The following is a 23,580-nucleotide window of genomic DNA, read 5'->3' as shown; positions in this document are numbered from 1 at the left end:
GTTTAATATAACATTTCAGACTCTCCCTAATAATTCTGGCCATATTATATCCGGAATAGATGCCCGTTATTTAGCGGCATACGCAGGCAACAACGTGTCTTATATTGCAGGTAAATAAGTTAAAAAGTTAGCCAATTCGGTGAGGTGAGAATTCTACTATGTTTCTAGTATTAAGAGTAAAAAATCTTATATAAAAAATTCTCGAGTCACAATGTTAGTTGCCGTACTCCTCCGAAACGGCTTTACCGATTTTCACAAAATTTTATATGCATATTCAGTAGGTCTGAAAATCAGCTACTATCTATTTTTCATACCCCTAAGTGATAAGGGTTGTACACCCTTAACATTTTTTTTATTTATATGGCAACACAACGTTTGTCGGGTCAGCGAGTAGTATATAACATTTAGATATAATAGACATAGGTCGTAGGTTTAAACTATTACTATCCCCTCCAATAAAACGAGGTAATGATCGAAGGGTAAAACGATTGGTGTGAAATAAAATATCTTCCTAACAAGATGATTTAATAAGTTCAGTGTTCGTTAAACGAAGATCGGATATCTGTCTTCTATAAAAAGGAGATTTAATTTTAGCACTAGATAACTTTACATTTTGTAACTCAGCAATGTCTATCTTGGAGCGTTCACGTTGATAATATCAAGATTTTATGTACATCTAAAGTTATGTTTTCAGTAATTGTAGTAAAAATAATTGCACATCTAATAATTTAATGCAACTCGAGAACAAATATTATTCCACAGGACAGCAAATGCAAGAACAAACTGTGTTTCCTGAAAATCTAACGTTCGGAAGCAATTATCAGAATCGCAATCTAGTTCCCGTGGAAAAGGTTCTACCGAAACCATTTTTGCAGCAAAGATTGTCTAGTGGTAAGCGTCTTCTTTTAATGATAGCAAACGAGAATTCAGCTTGATGTTAAGTCGTTTCTGTTCATAAACTTTGCAATAATCTTTTTTTAAGTTTAAACCAGCTTATAAATATTTTACAAATATACAGCTACAGCTTACCTAAAAACTTTGATAGGGAAACTTTGATAAGTCACAACTAGAATAGGATTTATTTCTTCTGGAATTATATCTTAAATTATTTATGTACTAGGGATGGGCGTAAATGTACACCAATAAATAAGTCGACTAGTCTTTACAAATTTTCTTATAACAAAATAAGATTATCAGTGAAAACCAAACAAAACAAAAAATGTCGTTAACCACAAATTAATGATACTTGTTTTCTCACTTATGCAAAGAGTAAAAGAAATTATTAACCGGTAAATGACAGACAATCATTGGAAAAATCATTGGAATAACTTATATTCGATGAACATCAACACTAATAGCGACAACATAGTTGAATTTGCTTACTTGTAAACCGAAAGAAAAGAAAATCCTCCATTTAAGAATGTAGGAATTTATGCAACAAGAGTCTGGGGGTAAATGCTGTAATTAAGTTATTACAGAAGTCTTCTCGGAGAAAACTACGAGAAAGCTTAACGAGCGTTTACTTCGTAGAATTGAAATGTTAAGGAAATTACGTCAAAACATAGGTGAAGGTATAAGAATTCATCTACTCAACGCATGAATTTGAAAAAAAAAATACCTATTGTAACTAGCTTCGCTCGCGAGTTCGCGACTCCTTTCACTTCTAGATTTATAATATACCCGTATCCTTTCTATAGTTACGCTATGAGGACTAATTATTAAAGATTTTTATTCCCTTGGGATTTCGATAACATATTATATGTAAGTATTACCTATGAGGTCGTGTCAAACTTTATGAACATTTTTTATTTAAAAAATCTTGTACCGATTTCCAATTTAGATGCAGAAATATTTTGTATGTCGCTAATAGTAATGAGGATACTGAAAATCCTTACTAATATTGTAAATCCGAAAGTAACTCTGTCTGTCTGGTTGTTTTGTACAAAGATAATCTGAGACCCGAGAAAGGACATAGGACAGTTTTTTATCCCGGAAATTCCACGGGATCTAGGGATGGCGATCTAAGATCGATTAATCGGAGAATCGATCTCTTGGACCCAAAACATCGATTATTTTAATCGATATTAAAGTGATGATCTTTAGCAAAGTTGAATGTACTAATTTTCAATTATATGTATGTTATTGTTAGTATGTTATACTTATTATTTTCTTTTAAACGGGAGCGAAGCCGCGGGCAAAAACTAGTAATATTATTAAAATACTCTTGTAGGTACATTATAAAACATAGACAATAGAGTAACGAAATAATTACAAGGGACTGACAGTAAGTGGCGTGATTAGGCTTAAGTTACAAAAGAAGTTATCTTAGGAAATCCTGACAGACACAAGGCTCAATTAGCGTCCAATGTTATAAATTAAGTTATCTATAAAGAGAGTTTTGGTACAACATGGTCGAACTATAGCTACATTTTTTTCTTTTATTTCATTCTTGTTAGTTTATTTTTTATGAAAGTAGCAAATGAAAATGCAATCCACCTGGTGGTAAATTGTTGTTGCCTCTCATGAACAATGAACAATTGAACATATTGTTTAATGAATCAACCGTAGGATTGAAATCTTACCTGACTCCAGTCATAAATGCGTTCCTATTCTTGAGGACAAAGTGGGAATGCCTCGTGTAGGAATTTCTTGATTGTCAAGATTGGAAAACATAGTAAATTATCTTTTTACTTGACAAATATTTTTGGCAGTGACCATTTCAGACATGGAGAGACATAGGAGTGTTCTAAGGAACTATTCGATTTGGTGCCTACAACACCTTCATCTTCGCCTTCACCTTCACCTTCATCGCACCACTCGCCGAAGGATGACGTTCCATCCACATCAACTGGACCCGTGGCGGTCCTCCACGGTTCGGTTTGCACGGTTATTTTTGCCCCATACGTGCAAAATGTGGAATGAACTTCCTATGACATGATATGAGGCTCTTCAAGAGGGGTGTAAAAAGAGCTTTCCTTCAAAGCCGGCGATGCATTGGCGACTCCTCTTGTGTTGCAAAAGTCCATAGGCGACGGTGACTGCTTTCCATCACTTTAAATATTAAAAAGATAGATGAAGTGCAAGCTCGTTAGCTACTCCAACGTTGTGAAAATACAAGTATTGTTACAGGTGCACCTGCAACTGAAATTCAACGTTTTGACACAGTACAACCAGAGTTTAGTGAAAATAATAGAAATATGAAGATATTGGAGAGCCCCCAAAAAGTTGTTCCGATCAATTCAGGTAGATCTTTTAGTTATTAACTTGCTTACGTAATAAGTTTTCAGTCTTTTTATGTTTACTAAAATTAAGTACTATTAGCAATTACCGTATGACATACCGTTGGGTCTACAGTATACAGGGTGAATTTTTAAAACGGGCCTTCAGGGCCAAATCCGAAACTATAAGGATTAGCGAAAAATGCTGAAAATTTTCTTCAAAATTTTCCTTTTCCTTTAATTTGTCACATAACATTACTTCCCAGAATTTGATCCTTATAAGCGACACTATCAGATGGTGGAATAATATAGAGGGTGTAATTTTTAAAAAAATGAACTCGTTCGATTCCCGGCTAGGGAAAAAGATATTTAAAAAAACTAATGATGCAGTTTTAGATTTTATCAAAATCGGCCTCGTAACTCCTTTAAGCATTTGTCGCTAATCCTTATAGTTTCGGATTTGGCCCTGAAGGCCCGTTTTAAAAATTCACCCTGTATATCTTGAGCGAACTGCGACTTAGGTTTTAAGCAAATCATATGAGTAAGATATTTTTGCTTGGATATTGACTAATCTTCAACAACTTCAGGCGCTGTATAACATTAAAAGACAATAAATATATTTCTGACTAAAAAATATTAAAAATATTTATTTCTTATTCGAAATCACACCTGAGCTGAGGTCGGAAGTTTATAAATTGGCTAAATCTTCTTAACTCGCTAACAAGCTCTTTGCTTCATATTTCGTGGGAAGTTAGTTGTAAAGCGAACTTCGAAACCTCCACTTAGGTGTTGGGCACTTGTAATTGTACTGTACCGCATCTGACGTAAATTTAAATTTCCTAGAACGTAACCGCTGTTTGTAGTCTCATGCTTTAATGTAAGTAGTACATAGGAAGTAGTATTAGTAGTATATAAGAATTTATTTACGGCTATTAAAATCTAGACAAATATGGTGGTAGCTTGCGTATGAATGCGCCGTTTACACCTTATGTTCCATTGTTATATAGGTAGGTAACAGCGATTTAAATTGTTATAGAAATAAATCTATTTCTAAGTTACTAATAATTACATGCAAAATCTTCCAAATCTCTTCATATTATTTCAATATAAAAATCAGTACATTTGTATAACAAAGTCACTTCACCAACGCTATTACAAGAACTCGAATTTAATAAGGGCTTCACACCGACTCGGAGCTCAATTTTAAAACAATCCTTTGCAATTTCTTCAGCAACTACTCGAAAGCAGTCAGAAGTCAATTTACTGAAGAACGAAGTACAGAGCCAAGTTAGGACTCGGTCGGAGAAACTAAAGGTAAGTATCATTGTCTCGCTCGAAACTTTTCTCTTTATACCTACCTCATCAGGAAAATGGAATTGGGAATGACGGTTCACACGGTCCTTGCTCTTGTGTTTTTGTACTGGGTTCCTTTATACAGGTACTTATTTTCTGCGCTGATAGGCAGCGATGTTCCCGTAGATACGTACACTACTTGAGTATTGTAATCATTGTGTACGCTATCTTCAGTCGATAGGTATACAGGATGAATTTATCAGGAAAAAGATATTTTAAAAAACTAATGATGCAGTTTTAGTTTTTATCAAAATCGGCCTCGTAATAACTCCTTTCAGCATTTTTCGCTAATCCTCATAGTTTCGGATTTAGCCCTGAAGGCCTATTTGAAAAATTCACCCTGTATAACACTATACAAAATGTACTCAATTTAAGTAACACTACTACATTTGATATATGATTTTTTTAAAGGCCATTAATCTATCCTAATAGTTAAAATACAGAAATTGACGCGGCTTTAGTTTTTTTTATAAGTAAAGATGAAAATCTATGACTAAATCCAACATCTCTATAAACGGACTCTTTCTTTCTCAGACAGTGTCTTTGTATTTTTCTGTAAAACATTAATACTAAGACGGAAAGACTCAAGGTTAATGGATGAAATAAAGTGTAATGAGTCAAACTATTCAGCACTTTGAGCTTTGCATTTTGCTTGAGAGCAAACTTTGAATCGCCTTTTTAGCAATTCATTTTATAAAGTCTTCTTAACTAAATTTCGTTTTAAAATGTGTTAAAAGACATAACTATATATATATAAACTTCATGTAGTAGCTACATAAGAAACATGTAGTTTATTTTCTCTTAAAACAAAAAATATAAATATGGTTAAAAAAGGTAAAGGTGATGGTTTTTCAAAGATTTTTGGATTTTATACCAAACCTTTAATTCAGGCGTAACGTAATCCACTACTTCTTATAATAAACGCTTTCTACACTCACAGCCCCACACTAGGATTTCCTGTGTCGTGGGTGCCATGGAGACACATATAGACAAATACACAAACACCCAGACCCAGGGACAGAAATCTAAATTCATCATTTAGATATCGGTCTGGCCGGGGATCGAACCCGGGGCCCTTTGTGCGTCAGGCCGGTATGGTGACCGCTCCGCCACGCGGGTTTGAGTTTCGTCTTAATTAGATCAAACGTTTCAACATCAGACCTATCTATACGTAGAAAGACAGGTAAACATTACTGAGGTATTTTTTGTATATTTTGGTATCTGCATAAAATTTTGTTGAAAATGGATGATGACAATTATTTTGTAACTATAGACAGACTCTCCAATTCTATTTCTTCTATTAAGATTTTACATTTTTGGCAGCGAAAATATGTTTGCGTTTTCAATTGTATCACAAAAATGTTGTCTTTTGCCATTATACACCATTTCTATAGGGAGTAGACATGTACAGGCTTTTGTCCAAATAATACTTACCTTCGAGTTTTGTTATCTGATTCAAATCTATTTGGACACCTATTTACATATTTAATAGAAAATACACCTTCAATAGAAAGCTTAAACTTCTGTATAATATGAACGTTTGGGAAAATCTCCTCTTTCTAGGGAAGGTTTAAGTTAAGCCATGGATTAGTAAGGGCTCTTGAAAGAAGGAATTAATTAATAATTTAAATTCATTTGTAAGTCGATTGCTTTACAATTTCCATAGCGTGTTTCAGAGATAACTTTACTAACGATTTTTTTTATGATTTCTTTGTTTAAATTTTTTGAATTAAAATTATGGTAACAAGTAACAACCATTGAGCAAATGGCAGTGATAGCCTAGTGGTTAAGAAACTCGGCCTCTCGATCGAGGGGTCCGAGGTTCAAAACCCAGGCACGCACCACTGATTTTCCAGTTATGTGCGTATAAGAAAAAAATAATAGTTAAAAAAAAACTAAAAAATACGCTTTTATAAAAAATTCGGCCAAAAAATGAAAAATAAATAAGTTTAAAAAAACTAAAAAAATACACTTTTTATAGAAAATCCAACTAAAAAATAGAAAATATTTTTTTTAAAGTTTGAATTAAGAATAGTGTAAATAAGATAAAAATATTTTTTATTGTAAAAAAAGCGTGGGGTGCATGGTGTCAATAGTTATAAATATTTATTGATAGATATTGAGTAGAAGGATTATCATTTTGATAATATCTTAAAAAGCACCCCACGCTTTTTTTACAATAAAAAATATTTTTATCTTATTTACACTATTCTTAATTCAAACTTTAAAAAAAATATTTTCTATTTTTTAGTTGGATTTTCTATAAAAAGTGTATTTTTTTAGTTTTTTTAAACTTATTTATTTTTCATTTTTTGGCCGAATTTTTTATAAAAGCGTATTTTTTAGTTTTTTTTAACTATTATTTATTTTTCATTTTTTAGTGATTATTTTAGCGATTATTTTAACGATTATTACGTAGCGTATTATCAAGTTTATCTTTCGAATCAGCATCAGCACCTTTGCTTAGCAGTGCAAAAATGAATATTGGGTCATTGTTTAACACAGCTATATGAAGTGGTGTTTTACATCGGTGTTTATTATTATTGTTAACGTGAAAATCCCAGAGGAGTTGTTGAATGACATCCGAATTGCCAATGCTAACTGCTTTCTTTCATAATTTATACCATATCCCAGGTCCTCTATCTTGGATAAAAGTAATCACGGAAAAAGGATGATAGAGCATCTTTTAAAAACAGGCGCTGATGGCAATACTCAAGAGAAAAACGGTCAACTTATTTACATCTAGCCATTTCAAAAGGACGTCGTCCAATCATCGATTTAATATTAAAGCATGATTTTTTTTTTTTTTATAATATAAGAATAGCAGACGAGCATGCAGTCCACCTGATGTGGCTACTGCCGCCCATGGACATCTGTAATCAACCCCAGATAGGATTAGATATTCCTACCTGAGGTCGGCCACAGATGCGCCGCTACCCCTGAGGACTAAGCTGGAACGCCTCGGAAAAGTCTGTCTCCCTTACCACACCCTTCAAACCGGAACACAGCAGCGCCTAACACTGCTGTTATTAGGTAGAAATAGGTGTGGCGGTGGTGCCGCCGGAGTTGAACCACAAATGGTTCTACCACCTTTAAATGATGATGTTAATATCAAAAATAATTCTAGAATTTCTTCTCTTTGTGTTGCTGCTGCCTGCAGAGATTTTAAAACTGTTAGTAGTTTAATTAATTTTACAGCTCGAGTTAATAATATTAGTTGTGACTATGACGATGAGCTGAAATCATATATGCCTTTACATTTGGCAGCAAGAAATGGGAACAATGAAATAGTGGAAATCTTGTTAAAGGAAGGTGCAGATGTTGAAGTGCTGAATGAATAAGGATGATGAGACACCGCTTCATGATGCTATTAACAACGGACGCGTCGAAGTTGACCACGGTCAGGTCAGGTCAGGTCAGGTCAGGTCAGGTTAGGTTAGGTGATCGGCGCGCCTGGTAGATTCCTTTATTGGTCTTAACGCAGACCTCCCGGGTCTCAGGAAAACAAAAATCGCTGATCCTGATTATCCTAGTCAGGATAACGGGTCAGAATGTTTAAAATATTGAATTGTCATCGGTCCTTAATAAGTATGCCAAATTTCAAGTTAATCCGACGTTTTGAAGGGGGTTAAAATCATGTTCAAAGATTCCGTTACATACTAACATACATACGTCTGAAGCTAATAAAAGCGTATTAATAATGATCATTTTATTTTTATTGATTAAAAAAAACTCAAAGGTATGTGAAGTCTACCAATACACACCTGGCCAGCGCGGTGGACTATGACCTAATTCCTAATTCTCATTATGAGAGGAGACCCGTGCCCAGCAGTGGGACTGTAATGGGTTGATGATGATGAATAAACAACCATTACAAGTACCTATACAAGTATTAGGTATCTGTATCCTAAAGTATTCTACACGACAAAGGTGTGCTAAAAGAAATTAATAGGTACAATTTAATTAACCTCAAGCGGTAGAAACGACCTATAAATAGATCCCTTTGACCCAAATATCTCACCTGTTTCGATTAAGCCGAATATATCAGGTCTACGGACGTAACTGCACTTTAAGTCTTTCCGACTGTTACACTGTACCGTAACCATGTTATCAAGTAGGTACCGGAAGAAATGATTCTCTGCGAGTATTAGAAACAAATAATTTATTTAGTAAATGCAATTTCATTGATTTTTGACGTCATTTTTCGGTGCCAGTAATATTAAAATACTTGTAAGTTATTTACTTACAAGTAATTTAATATTACATTAATTTTATATTAATTTTTAGATATATTAAATTATGGAGATATTTTAAAACACTACATTTCATAGGTAATTAAACCCTTATTCAAATCTCTATTTCTTTAAAAAAAATACGTAGTCTATCTAGTATCGCATCGTTGATCAAATTACACATTAGTGAAATCCAATGAAAACTGAAATAGTCACCAATTTACACCACGGTGTCATAGACAGTTTTACCTAATAGCGGTATCAAGCAACTCGAGTCATAAAATGAAAACTTAAAGGAATTGCCGTCATAAAAGTGATTGCATCACTTTCCTTTGTCACTGAAGCCTTAATATCAAGTGATTTTGTTAAAGTACTTATGTAAGAGAGTTCATTGTGAGATGAAATGTGGATGAGACAGTGAAATATGTATTTATTGAGCAGATACTGATATACTTACAGTCGGTTTGAATTATAATGGAACATATTGTACCTGTCATAGATTTAGATTTAGTGTTTATGATTCTTACATACATTTGGTGTCCAACTTCCTACAGATGTATATGTGATAAATATCTGTTTGGTCCACGACCATACCGAGTTCATTAGGGAGAGTATTGGCATCGCAGTGCAATATCCTTTCACCGTGTGTTTTAAAAAGAATCTTTCTACTATCTGCCCCAACTATGTTCTACTTATTCACCGTGTATGAAATACTATTACATACTTCCAAACATTAAACGTTTTTAATCATGTTGTAGTGACAAGTTACAAATAGACTTACTCAAAAAGGTTTACAAACTACTCGTACGATCCTCTAATGAATAAATATTGCCTAAAACAGATAGTTAAACAACAAACAAACCGTTAAATATTATTTCCAGATATATTTATGAAGTAAGCATATCATTTACATGAAACTAATACGAAAATCGTAATAGTACCACTATCATACCATACTTGTTTACAATAAAATTATATAGCAGCTGCCTGCCAGTAATAAGTGGTCAACTATAGCTTCATAAGCTGTATTGTTAGCATACTTATAGCTTGTAAATAGAACTAGTTCATAGCGGAATGAAAGAGTGAGGCAATGCAATATCCGTTAGTCTCGCCTCGCTGTGCAAATCTCAACATCGTATATCTGCTACTATGATTTTAATAACTGTTCTCTAGACAGTTATTAGTAATTATTGGTTGATAATATTTATTTTGTTGTTTTGTTACACACGAGACGTACAACATACAACAAATATTCTTTGTTCTACTAATTAACCAGAGCAATTAACTATAATTTTATTACTATCAGTCTTTAAATTAGAAGTATTTTAATTCATATGAATTAGAAAAATAAATCACTAAAGAAATATTTTTTATTACAGACATTTTATCATCTTTTTTTAGTTTACTTAGTATTGTGTAATCTACTCTATGTCTGCAATAATACAGTAATTAAAAGTTATTAGTTGAAGAATTATTTTGAAAACAAAAAACCCAACTGTTTAAAAATATACTAATGTTACTCACAATTTAGACGAATCCTACGACACCTTACTTGTTAAGATCGGTGCAGCCGTTTGGGCTGTCGGACGTGCCAAAGAATGAGACATACATACAAACATATATACGCAAACATTACCTCGCAGTATGTTAAAAAAATAAAGAAGTTATTAGAGTATTTCTTTGCCTCGATTGTAGAATAAAGCGGCTTTATTGCGTGCCACAATGCAATATCCGTACTCAATCGGATCGTTTTGTCTCTACAAATCTATCGGAATTTGTCTATAAAACAGTTATTAAGAGTCATAAAAACTTTTGTAGGTTTTTTTCAATTTCTTATTTTATACAAGTAGGAAAAATAGGTATGCAGATTTCTATAAGGCCACTGCAGCTTATTTAATAACTGTTTTTCTGCTAACTAACAAACAAAATTTTAATCGCTTTTAAATTTTCCTTTTATTAAGTACTAGTTTTTGCCCGCGGCTTCGCCCGCGTTTAAAAGAAAACAATATAACATTCTAACATATAATACATAAAACTGAAAATTCGTACTTTCAACTTTGCTAAATATCATTACTTGATCAAATGCATAGTTTAAGATTCAATCCTTACTAATATCGATTAAAATAATCGATATTTTTGGTCCAAAAATCGATTCTCCGATTAATCGATCTTAGATCACCATCCCTAGTTCCGTGGGATTTCCGGGATAAAAACTATCCTATGTCCTTTCTCGAGTCTCAGACTATCTTTGTACAAAATTTCATTAAAATCCGTTCAGTGTTTTGGGCGCGAAGAAGAGACAACCAGACAGACAGACAGACAGACAGACAGAGTTACTTTCTGATTTATAATATTAGTAAGAAGTAAGAATTATGAGTACATGATATTAAACATTCCGATAATTATACGAGTATATCAGAATTCTGAAACCATAACATCACCTATACAATACGCCAGTACTTTTGTACTCGTTATAAAAAATCACAGCGAAGCGTTACAAACTGAAAATGATATAAAAGTGAATGTAAAACCACTTATGAAATATGCAGCTGGGCTAAAACGATGTGGTTATTCCTCTTCGAAACAGTCATATTTCATTTAGTGTGACATTTTTAAATTACGTTACCTCTTCGTTATTCGCTACCACCCCTGCGCTTTGATTCTGATTTCGTTTAACGGTAAGCTATATTGAAAATGAAAGAAATGTAGCATAATATGTTAATAAAAACTTCTTTACGAAAAAATATATATAGAAATAACAGTAAATGAAGTAATTGCCTGAGATTAAATGAAGTAACGAGCATAGGCTCGTATGTCAGAAACCCATTTATTTTTATTTGGAATTGAAGTGGTTTACTAGATTTTATCGGGTAATGTAAGAGACATGTAAGGAACGGTCTTTACAGAGCGGAGAGAAATATAAGCTACTTTAAGGCCCAAAAATATTTAGTATTCTCCCGTAAAAACTGTGGACCTACCACCATCTTTAAAAAAACATCATAATTCAGGAAAGTTTTATTTCAATATTGTATCAACATTATTTTGTTTCGTACCACGACCTGATTAAAGCAATTTTGTTTTATTATAGCCGATCGATGTAAACTTAAACCCTTATTCATTTTTCACTTATCCATTGTATAAAAACAACTGAAATTATCATATTTTCCTTAAAAAATAAATCTCCTGCAAAAAAGGATGGAAAATTTCGATCGACATAATACAAAACTGCTTAATGTAATGTTATAAAAACAATCTTACTTTAACGAGGTCATGGTACGAAATTTCAATGTATGATTAAAATAATATTGTTTTAAGAGATGGTAATAACACCCCTGGTATACACACAAAGTGTAGCTCAAGGGGAAGCTTATGTACACAGTAAAGAGGTAAAATACGTAAGGTTATAAAGAAGAAAACATTAGAATCTTATGCTCAAAACCCAACAGTAGATTTAGGCGACGCCACTGAGTAGATACCTTCCTATCAACATAATAAGTATGTAACAGAAAACCTTCGGCATTTAGGTCATTGTGTCTTTGTAAAATTTTGTGACTTATTAATAAGTCTAGCGTGATAAAGTGTTGCGTTACGTTGAAGAATTATTGGTCTATAATAAGCTAGGGACACATGTTTATGGGTGGCAGGAACCACTTATCATTAGATGAATGCACGCTGCCACCTACATGCTAGTCTGCTCAATCTTATAAAAAAACTGTCAATACTATACAGGGTAAATTTTTAAAACGGGCCTTCAGGGCCAAATCCGAAATTATAAGGATTAGCGAAAAATGCTGAAAGGAGTTACGAGGCCGATTTTGATAAAAACTAAAACTGCATCATTCGTTTTTTAAAATATTTTTTTCCTTAGCCTTAGGGAATAGAAACTTAGAAAGACTTCAGAAAAAAATGACACCTCTATATTATTCCACTATCTGATAGTGTCGCTTATAAGGATCAAATTCTGGGAAGTAATGTTATGTGACAAATTAAAGGAAAAGGATTTTTTTTTAGAAAATACGTATTTTTCCATACATTGGCATACTAATCCTTAAGGATTATACATAACAAATGATTTATGTATAATTCTTTAGAAATAGACATAAGTTATACCATTGAAGAATTTGTTAGTTAATCAACTAATTATTCGATGTTATGACTATGACATACGGCTTAGTATGAGAAAGTAATAGTTTGGCAAATAAGTTACCGCCGTTTTTAGGATTTATTTTTTAATGAAAATAGATAACTGATTAAATAGTAAATTCTTATTGTTTGTTGTTTTCAACTTCGTTCCAACGTTAAATATGATTTTCTATATCTCTGTTTTTAGTAATCACTCGGATTTGACTCTAAAAAGTAATTCTCGCAAATTGTCAACTTTACATTTTTATTAAACGAAACTCCGCCCATAACAAGTAAATCTATTTAAATGGTCCTAAAAATAACCTTAGCTAAGTCGGACATAAAAATATAAATTATTGGGGAACAAAACGTCCATTTCGAATGATTAGAAACATTGAGCCAAAAAAAAATGTTAATACACGAAATGTCGGGAACTTAACTGCCAAATTAATATGAAATATATGAAAGGATCAAATCTGGAAAGTAATAATAAATTTTTCATTTATTATTACTTTCCAGATTTTGATCCTTATAAGCAACACTATCAGATAGTAGAATAATATAGAGGGTGCATTTTTTTTTCAAAATGAACTCATTCGATTCCCGGCTACGGAAAAAGTTATTTTAAAAAAGTAATGATGCAGTTTAAGTTTTTATCAAAATCGGCCTCGTAACTCCTTTCAGCATTTTTCGCTCATCCTTATAGTTTCGGATTTGGCCCTGAAGGCCCGTTTTAAAAATTCACCCTGTATATATCTCAAACGAAAAAATGAATTTTATCATTGAAATACTATTTCGAATTTTAATTTGTTCCTAGGTATTTACTGCTTTAAAATCATACATTCCAAAATGAGCATCCGTGGTGAAGCTGCGGTGCGAAAACAATATGAGCGACGTACTAATTACAAGAGCGCGGCAAAATTAATATCCTAATTCTGAATTCTATCATTTCACTTCATGTTACGTACTAGTAAATTGCTACGATTTTCCATGTGTAATTATCGTTTTTTAATAGATTGAGGCTGTGTCATTTCTAATCTTATTTACATGCTTGAACCTTTTCCATGTTGCGGTGGCAACATCACCACAGTTATGCTAGTGATGTACTTTGAGGAGTGTAGTAAAGAAGAACTGTTAATTTGTTCTCCCTTAATTGGATGGGTGGTTGGTTTGGTGGGGTGGATCTGTGGCATTGTATTTCTAATTTAGCACTTAATATCAGGTGGTTTACAAAAAAAAAAAATACAGTAACAGGAATAACGATATGTTCCTTCTTACTAGACATGTTTCCAAAAAATATCTTGTATTGGACATAGCAAGCATTTCTATTGAATAGATTTAAATGTCTATCTTTCACCATAAATTTTACAATTTTCTTATTTTAATAAAAACAGACAGCTAGATCATTTTGCTATAAAAGTACGATAACGGTAGCTTATCATATTGTAACAATTTATTCTATACCATCTATACGAGACCAATGCGTTGGAAGCGAGACGATATCACAAAAGGGCTTTTAAGGATAAATTTTCCATTTATACAGCTGAAGATTAATTTTCATTTGGAGCACACATTTCTCTTTATTTATACTAACGTGTGCTATTATATTAGGTAGGTATTTCCGAAAACGTGATGCCTCGTATTACCAGTACGTTGATGATAAATTATGCCCTAGTTGTCTCGTCCTCGATGATCATAGAATACTGACTGTTAGTTAGCTCCCTAGCACTTACTAACGCCACATAAGTTTAAATAATCTTTCTGAAAATAAAAATTCTGCATAATCTGTACCTCGTTGTCTGTCACGCGCTGTCATTACGTCGAGCTGTCATTCGTTTTCTATGTCGCTTAACGACGCCACATGTTTGTCACCGCAATAATATATAAAATGTTATTTTATGTATAATGTATATAGTGTTATGTTAAAAAATGACGATTGGAGACCAAACAAGAAGAATTTTCAATGGATATACGGACGGAGCGGATATACGGGCAATGTTTGTGCGAGTTCGACAACGACAAGTTCGTTCCGGAATGTATTGGTAAGTTTATTTTCTTTATTATGTTCCCGCCAATTCTGTGTTTTGTTATGGACACTCAGGCCCATCTGCGGGATGAGGCGGTGTTGAAACATCTCAAAACTCAAAGACGGTCCTTCAAAATCATCAGATGGACGTTAAGGCAACGTCAAAAGATTTCATAAAAAGGGTTTGAAACATATCTGATGGATACTTAGGCTCACCTTCATTGTGTGACCGTGTGACCGTGTCGGTACATCTCGGAGCTCAGAGATGTACCAAGTCCCAGATAATGGACACTTATGCCCAGCAGATGGGTAAGGCGGCATTGAAATATTTCAAAACAAATGAATGGGCTTTATATACCATTTGATAGACACTCAGGCCCACCTGTGGGGTGAGGCGGTGTCAAAACATTTGAAAACTCAAAAGCCGACCTATCTGATCTTTGTTTTTCCTCTGATCATTTCTTAAGCTGCCATATATTCAGAAGGAATATCATGGTCAAACTTGCTTAAGCTGCCATGGATATTCGCAAGGAATATCATGGTCATACATTTATTGCAACTATTGTGATATTGTTTAGTTCTAAAGAGCAATGTAATAAATGACAGTTAATAACTGTTCATTGTAAACAGTGGTTAATATTCCATATTATATTGGACCACTATGTGTCTTTCCAAGATCCAGCTGGTATGAGCACTTGAAGCATGTTTCTATAAGAATTGCAGGGGAGATTAATCTTACCAACAATAAATGAAGAACGGTTACTGATTAGGCTAATGAAAAGCCCTGATAACTTACTTATAACATTAATTTCAAGTGAACAATTTATAATGATAAAGTATTAACATTATCATAACAAATATTTATTTATACCTGAAATACTTGGAAACGACATGAAATTTATAGCCCGTCTAAAATTAAACTTATTCATGAAGCAATTTAATTATTGACAAAAATATTGCTAATCAGATTGTGAATAAGGCACATAGGATTTATTTTATCATGGACTATGCAAGAACTCTCTCAGTCTGAGGAGAGACCTGTACCCAGTAGTGGGATAGAAATTGGGATAGAAGATTTGTGAAGAAGAATTGTGACCGAATGTTTGGTGAATAACTTAGAGTATTTGGGGAAACACTCACATTTGAAAAAAAAAAAAAAAAATAGATATAGTTTCCAAAGCTCAATTCTGTGATGATGGTGGGTTATTGAATCCATAATGAAACGAGACTCATTCATTATTGATTAACAAACAAGTGGGTATTATCCCGGGGTGTAATCCATTGCAGTTGTTCACAACGGTAACAAAATCTTACATTATATCATCACAGATATAATGTTGCTGCAAAGTACTTTACTGTATCTTATACAGTACCTATACTGTACCTTAGGTAACCATGACCACAAATAAAATATGGTTTCCTATATCTCTAAAAAATTTATGTTTCAGAGGTGTTTTTTCTCCTATTAGAGAAGCAGACGACTTTTTAATATTATGATGACTTACATCAAACATGAAGACTTAATAATTGTACAGCAAATACCAAAACTAAAATTAACCCAGTTCTTTAAACTAGTGGGGACCTCTCTATACAAGTGTCCAGACGATGGCAAAAAAGAGATTGAACCAACCTGCAACTCAACACAGGAAGGAAGACAGGCATCCATTCCGGAGTTACTCAATGCTTAACCGTACTCAACTGTACAAGACTGGTATGTATAAATATCAAATTTGATTCATACCATTGATGGCATGATTACCATCTTAATTATGCTGACCTATGAATGAATATATTTTCCCTCTAAAATGAGAAATGGAAATAATAGATAACATTCATTCGGTAACAATGTACAAGTAACAATATTTAAGGAAAAAACACATGTCAACCATTCTATTCCTTTACAATTTGTTTCCTTAGCTTAACAGCAACATGGTAATACAATGCATACGCATATTAAATTTAAGAAAGAAACTAATTTTATTTCAATATTTGAACATAACAAATTTTAACATAGGCCAACTGCTCAATAAATAATTTTAATTAGCATAGACTTACATAATATTGTACTATGTGATAATATATTTTGTATACAAAACTGTTACCTAAGGCTATTTTTGCCAAGTAATAAACCTAGTGTTATTGAAGGAGTGACATGTTGCCTAGTAAGTAAGTAATAAGAACATCATTTGATATAAATTTTGTTTGTTGATATAAAAATTTGTTCAGTTTTTTATAAGAGTTTATTGCTTATTTATTATTATTGGCTGACTTTGTATAGCATATATACACTTGTTATGTACCTTTATGAATATAAATATAGCCTGGTATTTCATACTCGACAATTATGTGTCAACAAAAATAAATAAAATTATTCATTTAAAGGAAACGTAAGTTCCTTGAAATTCAGTCCATATAATTGCTATCTTTAAATATATATTGTATTATATATATATCAATAAATTAAATAAATTTACTTTCTTTTTGAAATCCTTTGTTAAGATGACTTTAATAATATGCCACAGCAATTAGTGGATAAAATGCTTTATTAGTATACAGCACCTACACTTGCATAATCTTAAGGATTATATTAAGTAAATTTGGTGAAAAAAGCAAGGCATTTTTGAATTATATAAATTCATTCATAAATTTTATATCAAGGAACTACTTAGGTCATACAGAATGGGAATGAAATAAAATATTTAGTTTCAAAAGTATACACAATAATATTTACAACATTGAAATATTATCTTCTATGTCTCCATATTTTTATAGGACAAAATCAAAAGAATAAAGAAACTGGAATTCAGGGTAACCTATCAGATATCCAACCTTTGTTTACCTTGATTAAAATATTATTGGAGTCTTAACCAATTATATCCCTCAAAATAATTACATATTTATTCATACAGCTGAGCATAAGATGAGTTCACAGTGATTTTTTCGTGATATATATTATTATATATATCACTTAATTAATATATACAATGTTTATATTAATTCGACAGTTACAAATTATATTTAATTATAATTACAATTTATGCAAATATATGTACATAAATATATACATACATATTATATATATATAGAGGTAGTACATAATAAATAAATATATAAATTTATATTTGTAAAACGCCATGGGTAATTGTGCTGAATCCCACAGTGTCAAATCGCTAAAGGATCCAGCGCACCGATATCCCGCGTGCGTTCAAATAACTCCGTCTTGAGAACAAATGAGAAATTCACATACGTGTGATACAAGTATATATATGTGGAACATTACATTAATATAAAAAAAAAAAAAAAAAAAAAGAAAAATGGTATCAGGGAGCATTCCTGATAGACGTTTTTGTATTCAAAATTGGGAACAAATGTTAACAAGTGATACTTTACAGTATTATTATTATTATTTTAATAGTACCTATATGTGGATAGCCTTCTTACTGCAGCAATAAACATTTGAAATGCAGAGAAAATATAAATGATTACTATATTTATTTTAGTTCGAGACAAAATATTATATACTTTAGCCTCCACTATTACCAATCAAGTTAATATAAATGATAACTATACATAAAATTATGAAACTTGAGAAGTTTGGACTCTGTAAAAAAAAAAAAAAAAAACAAATTCATATAATAATATTTTAAATATTTTATTTATGTTTCATAAGGAACCACATTTGGTCCATTTGAACCGTTTTGGTGGTATCATTTAGTACACTGTGCTATAGATTGCCTCATCTATGCAATCAAAAGTTATGCAATAAGTGTTGTTACATATTATCATTTATTATATATACTTATGTAATAGATAAGACTTCTGGGGCCACGGCAGTGCCACCGCCAAGTCGAAAAATATTTATTTTATAAGTACTGTGCTTTTTTTTGTATTGAATGTATAAGATGCTGAATTATGCTACATTCTCTTATTATAATTGGTTCTTTTTTTAAGTAAAGAAGTCATAAACACACACAGGGAAGAATTAATGGAAGCACGGAGTTGAAACAGAATTTATTATTTGATTTTCAGGATGTTTCCTAATTGAACACTGCGTTTCCGACCGGTACAGCGACCGTTCCACCACACAGGTCAGCACCTGCGTGGCGTATTTATTTCATAGCTGTGTGATGTTTGTCCGTATTGATTCTACAACAGGTCTTTGAACATCTAACAGTCAGTATTCTATGATCATCGAGGACGAGACAACTAGGGCATAATTGTACAATCAAACAAACTTACCAAGTGTAGTTCGATTGAAATTATGCTCCTAGTTGTCTCGTCCGAAGATGATCAGTCCCACCCTCCCCTGCAGGTATTACACCTGCTCCCGAAAGTTGTAGAATCAATTAAGTGTAGTAACAGATGTCCACGGGGCGGCAGTAGCCACTTGACATCCGGTGGACGGCATACTTGTATGCTACTCCTATACTAAAATATATTTACAACTTTAAACTGAATGACAGCTCGACGTAATGACAGCGCGTGACAGACAACGAGGTACAGATTATGCAGAATTTTTATTTTCAGAAAGATTATTTAAACTTATGTGGCGTTAGTAAGTGCTAGGGAGCTAACTAACAGTCAGTATTCTATGATCATCTTCGGACGAGACAACTAGGAGCATAATTTCAATCGAACTACACTTGGTAAGTTTGTTTGATTGTACAATTACCAAGTAGAATGTTCGCACTCAAACATAAAATAAAAGCTTATCCATATTTTAGTGTTATATGGCTATTCGTTTTAAGTGTGTATATTTATGATGTCATTTTACAGTTAATTTCTACTTTTGTCTTGAAATTTCATAGTCACAGACCTATCAACATGTAGGCATTTGTACCCAAACGGTCTGTGTTCATAGCCCAAAGTAAGCCATGGTGAACTACAATATAATTATGAATCTCAATTCAATCATTTGGGATCTAAACGGCGTGTTTTAAGTGTTTTTTAAATCCTTCATATGAAAAATAATTCCTACTAGATTTACTTAAACTTTATTAAGCTGATCCTCTATTTCCGATTCACGGTTACGAACTGTATTCCATATAGATAGTGGAAAAGCAATCAGACTCAAACTTATGTCTTGGATATTACTCGCTTGGTTCAATTCGGCGCGTTTCTACAGTAAATCACGGTATATTAACAAATTTATGATCATCCCGACCAGTATCACGTCCGATCTTCCTGTTTTTCCTAATAACACATACACATTCGTTTGACTTTCGAAAAGAAGGCTAGGCTTGTTATAAAGTTATGGCAGTGTTTTTATTTGGGATTGGTTCCATTTATGGCTATAGATTTCCAAGATAGATAATGAATATACCTACTTTAGGAACAATCTGTTTAATCACATTGTTTATAGAGACATACTAATAATTATTTATAATACATACGAATACATAAACATGCCTGTATGTCTATACTTAGTAGCGTCAAAGTAAAGTTTTCATATTCAAAATTTTCACGATTTCAATAAAATTCTTAACGATACAAAACTGATTTTTATTATTTTTTGTTTTATTTGGGAAATTTACGGAAAATATAAATACTTTATCAATAACTTAAATATATACCTATACTGCAAACCTCTTCTACAATTCATTCATTCTTACATTATGTTAACATTTTTGTAGCAATAAATGTTTCTATTCAGGCGTTACACAAAAGCGGACCAAGAGCATTTTCCGGGCCCGTGGAGAAGGTCCTTAAGTGGCACAAGTCCTTACAGGACATCGGGCTCTTAGTTTTCTACGAGATAGTCGGTAAGTGGTTAGATTTTACGACGCCTATAGGCCTCGGCTTTAGAAGTGCTGACTAGCTCTAGTGTTTATCGGAGGCAATCTTCTAGGTATTTAGTTTTTGTACTTATTGACTTTGGTATTTTTGTGAAATTTAATTTCTTACTAGTAGTTACTTACCGCTATGTATAACAGAAGCTATAAAATTATTATGCTGTTTATTTATTAGGGTGGTACATATCCAAGCAAAATGAAAGCATTCCTTTCTACAAAGTTATGGAGAACTTCGTTCGACAATTAGTACCCTTGGGAAATGTCATGGTGTTTATGAAGTCATATCACTTCTATTTTACTAACATGCATATCAGCCGATACCAATCTACTGTTAAACATAAAGCACGCCACTAAACCCGATCTTCATGATAGTATGTGGTCAGATTAATATTAAAAATGTTATATATTAAAATTTAAATAAAAATAAAGATAACATATAAATATAATTTTATATTATGTTTTGGTATATAAATCTGGTGTATATCTTTGCACATATCGCAATAGAATTGATGTATGGAGCTATAGCTTACGCATTTGTATTGTTTCAAAGATTGTTTCTCAAACATACTCGTACTTCTGCCGAGTGACTCTTGAAACTTTTTTAATTCCCATTTACCGTAAATTGTATGAAAGTGACAATTTAATATTAGGTACTCGAAAAGTTGGCAACTCGCTAAAGCTTTCCTCAGAGGAGCTAATGCAAATTTTAGAGAACCTACATAAGTAATTTTGTTAAATATCATTTGCTTTGCGGGGAAAAAATATTTAAAATCTTGCTTAAAAGTGTACTTTGCGTTTCGTATTCCTTTTAGAATTTCGAATCCGACCTGCTAGTTGGAAGGGACTTTTATATTGATTCAAGTAGTTTGGCTTTCAAGAACATGATGTTAAGGTGTTTTAAACCGTTTAATGCAAACACAATGATTTAGATACGCGAGACATTAAGTAATCGAATAGACCCATAATATGTTTTCATACGGTAAATTTGTGAGCTCCCGTTTCCGGGCATTGAAAACGGCTATCTCTGATTTGTTGAACGTCAATGATATTCATTGGCGTGGCTTTATACCAAAACCATTGTCTGATGAGTTGCTAGAATATTTAGTTACTTTAATCGTATGTACAAACAGCATCAATCTATTCATTAGTCTACACTAATATTATAAAGAGGAAAACTTTGTTTGTTTGTTTGGTTGTAATGAGTAGGCTCAAAAACTACATTATCCACTAGTTACATAGGATATATTTTATATGAAATATATTTGATAAATAGATTTTGAGGCGGTACAAAGTTTGCCGCGTCAGCTAGTAGTTTCATAAACAAAGAGAGATTTTCATGGATATTTTACATATTACTTCGTTCCCAATTAGGCCACGTACAGATTTAGTCGCATATATATTTTTGAAGTGTTTTTGGAACATATTTTATGCCATGTAATTAAAATTATGTAAATGTTTTCCAGCTAAATGCGTTAGCGTGAGGCCTGGCGAGCGTTGTGCCAAAAACATAGTGGTGCGTGATGATAACGGACCGGCGATGCAGGTCGTTTACTATGAGGTCGACTTTCTGTTGCCTGAGCTGACACTTCCTTGTACTGTCAGGTTAGTCAGCTTAAAACTGGTCAAAAAATGTGAAATAGCTTCTGCCGATTCCTTTATTGAATAAGGATTCTGTTTGATTTTATCTTTCCGTCTCTCTCTCTTTCTCTCCCCTTTCCTTTTTGTTTGTTTCTTTTTTTAAATCTATAAGATAAATAAAGAAACAAGCACACAAGTATATTTCAAATACAATACAATACACAATATATTTAAAAAATTAATATCAAAAATTTTGAATATAAAAATTCGTTCTATAGTTTTACTGCTAGACAATAGAATGGAGAAAACTTAAAGCGTCCATTAAGATGTATCTATTAACGTTTGAGGAATATCGTGTTAGCTTGTCCTATTTAGACAAAGAGCTGCTTGAAGGTCTTAAAATACTTCATCTAATAATCACAACACTAATTTACAAGGTTTACAATCTAAATAAGTTTAATTTCAGAGTGATAGGTCGCATGATGCCTGGAACGTGTAGGTTGCAAGCGTTTCAAGTGCGACTCGCGACCGGCGATGACGTCGCGACTCTCCCCCGCCGCGCCGCGGTCGCAGCGCACCACGTCGCTAAACTTAGCAAGGAGTACGGGAAGGATAACGAAAAGATTGTTATGAGAATATCTTAGAATGTTCTTAGTATATGTATAGCTTTCTTTGTGTTATTTTTGTTTTTTGTTAAAAGGAATTTCTTTTGCATACATTTTCAGATTATCTTCATTATATTAGTACTTAGTTTTTTTTTAACAAAGAGTAACTTGTTTCGTTTGCATACATTTTTTTTATTTTCGTAATGAAAAACTACTTTGAACGTGTATATTGTAAGCGATTAATACATTTCTTGCGATTCATTGTGTCACAACTTTCATTTGTCGCGTCGCAAGGCACTAGCTTGTTTAACTTAAGATGTCATGGATTTAGGTGAAATAAAATTTATTTCACCCATAGATATATTAACTAGCAAAAAGCGCAGCTTTATAAGGGCTCGCGTATCGTGAATGGTATATTCAGTTTAAGATCCTATATCAAAGATGATGTGGTCACTTATTAATTAACAATAAATTATTAAATCTATCTTTCGTCAGAAGACCTATGAAGAGCAAAGCTACCTTTGATCCAGAACCAGAACCACTTTAAATGCTTGTGGTGGATAACTTATATTAGATCCATTTTTTGGGATTGTAATTTTTTTTTTTGCGATTTATCCTTGGTATCTTTTTATTTACTCTTGAATTTAAACTCCG

General features: G+C 32.7%; 1 protein-coding gene across 1 annotated transcript; it reads left to right on the top strand.

Annotated features, from left to right (window-relative positions):
• The first annotated feature begins 770 nt into the window (after positions 1 to 770).
• On the top strand, positions 771 to 23,214 carry LOC140757119 (spermatogenesis-associated protein 22). The gene is made up of 6 exons (XM_073092654.1): positions 771 to 891; positions 3,130 to 3,243; positions 4,450 to 4,532; positions 20,605 to 20,713; positions 22,207 to 22,345; positions 22,788 to 23,214. The coding sequence occupies exons 1-6, from the start codon at positions 771 to 773 to the stop codon at positions 22,963 to 22,965; spliced, it is 744 nt and encodes a 247-aa protein (XP_072948755.1). The 3' UTR covers positions 22,966 to 23,214.
• Positions 23,215 to 23,580: the final 366 nt, after the last annotated feature.

This window comes from Epargyreus clarus, unplaced genomic scaffold, assembly GCF_041222505.1.
Source record: "Epargyreus clarus isolate Ecla_fem2 unplaced genomic scaffold, WU_Ecla_fem_2.2 ptg000004l, whole genome shotgun sequence".
In the NCBI taxonomy this organism is placed as follows: Eukaryota; Metazoa; Arthropoda; class Insecta; order Lepidoptera; family Hesperiidae; genus Epargyreus; species Epargyreus clarus.
The sequence above is the reverse complement of the archived record's forward strand: the minus strand, read 5'-3'. Positions and strand labels throughout refer to the sequence as shown.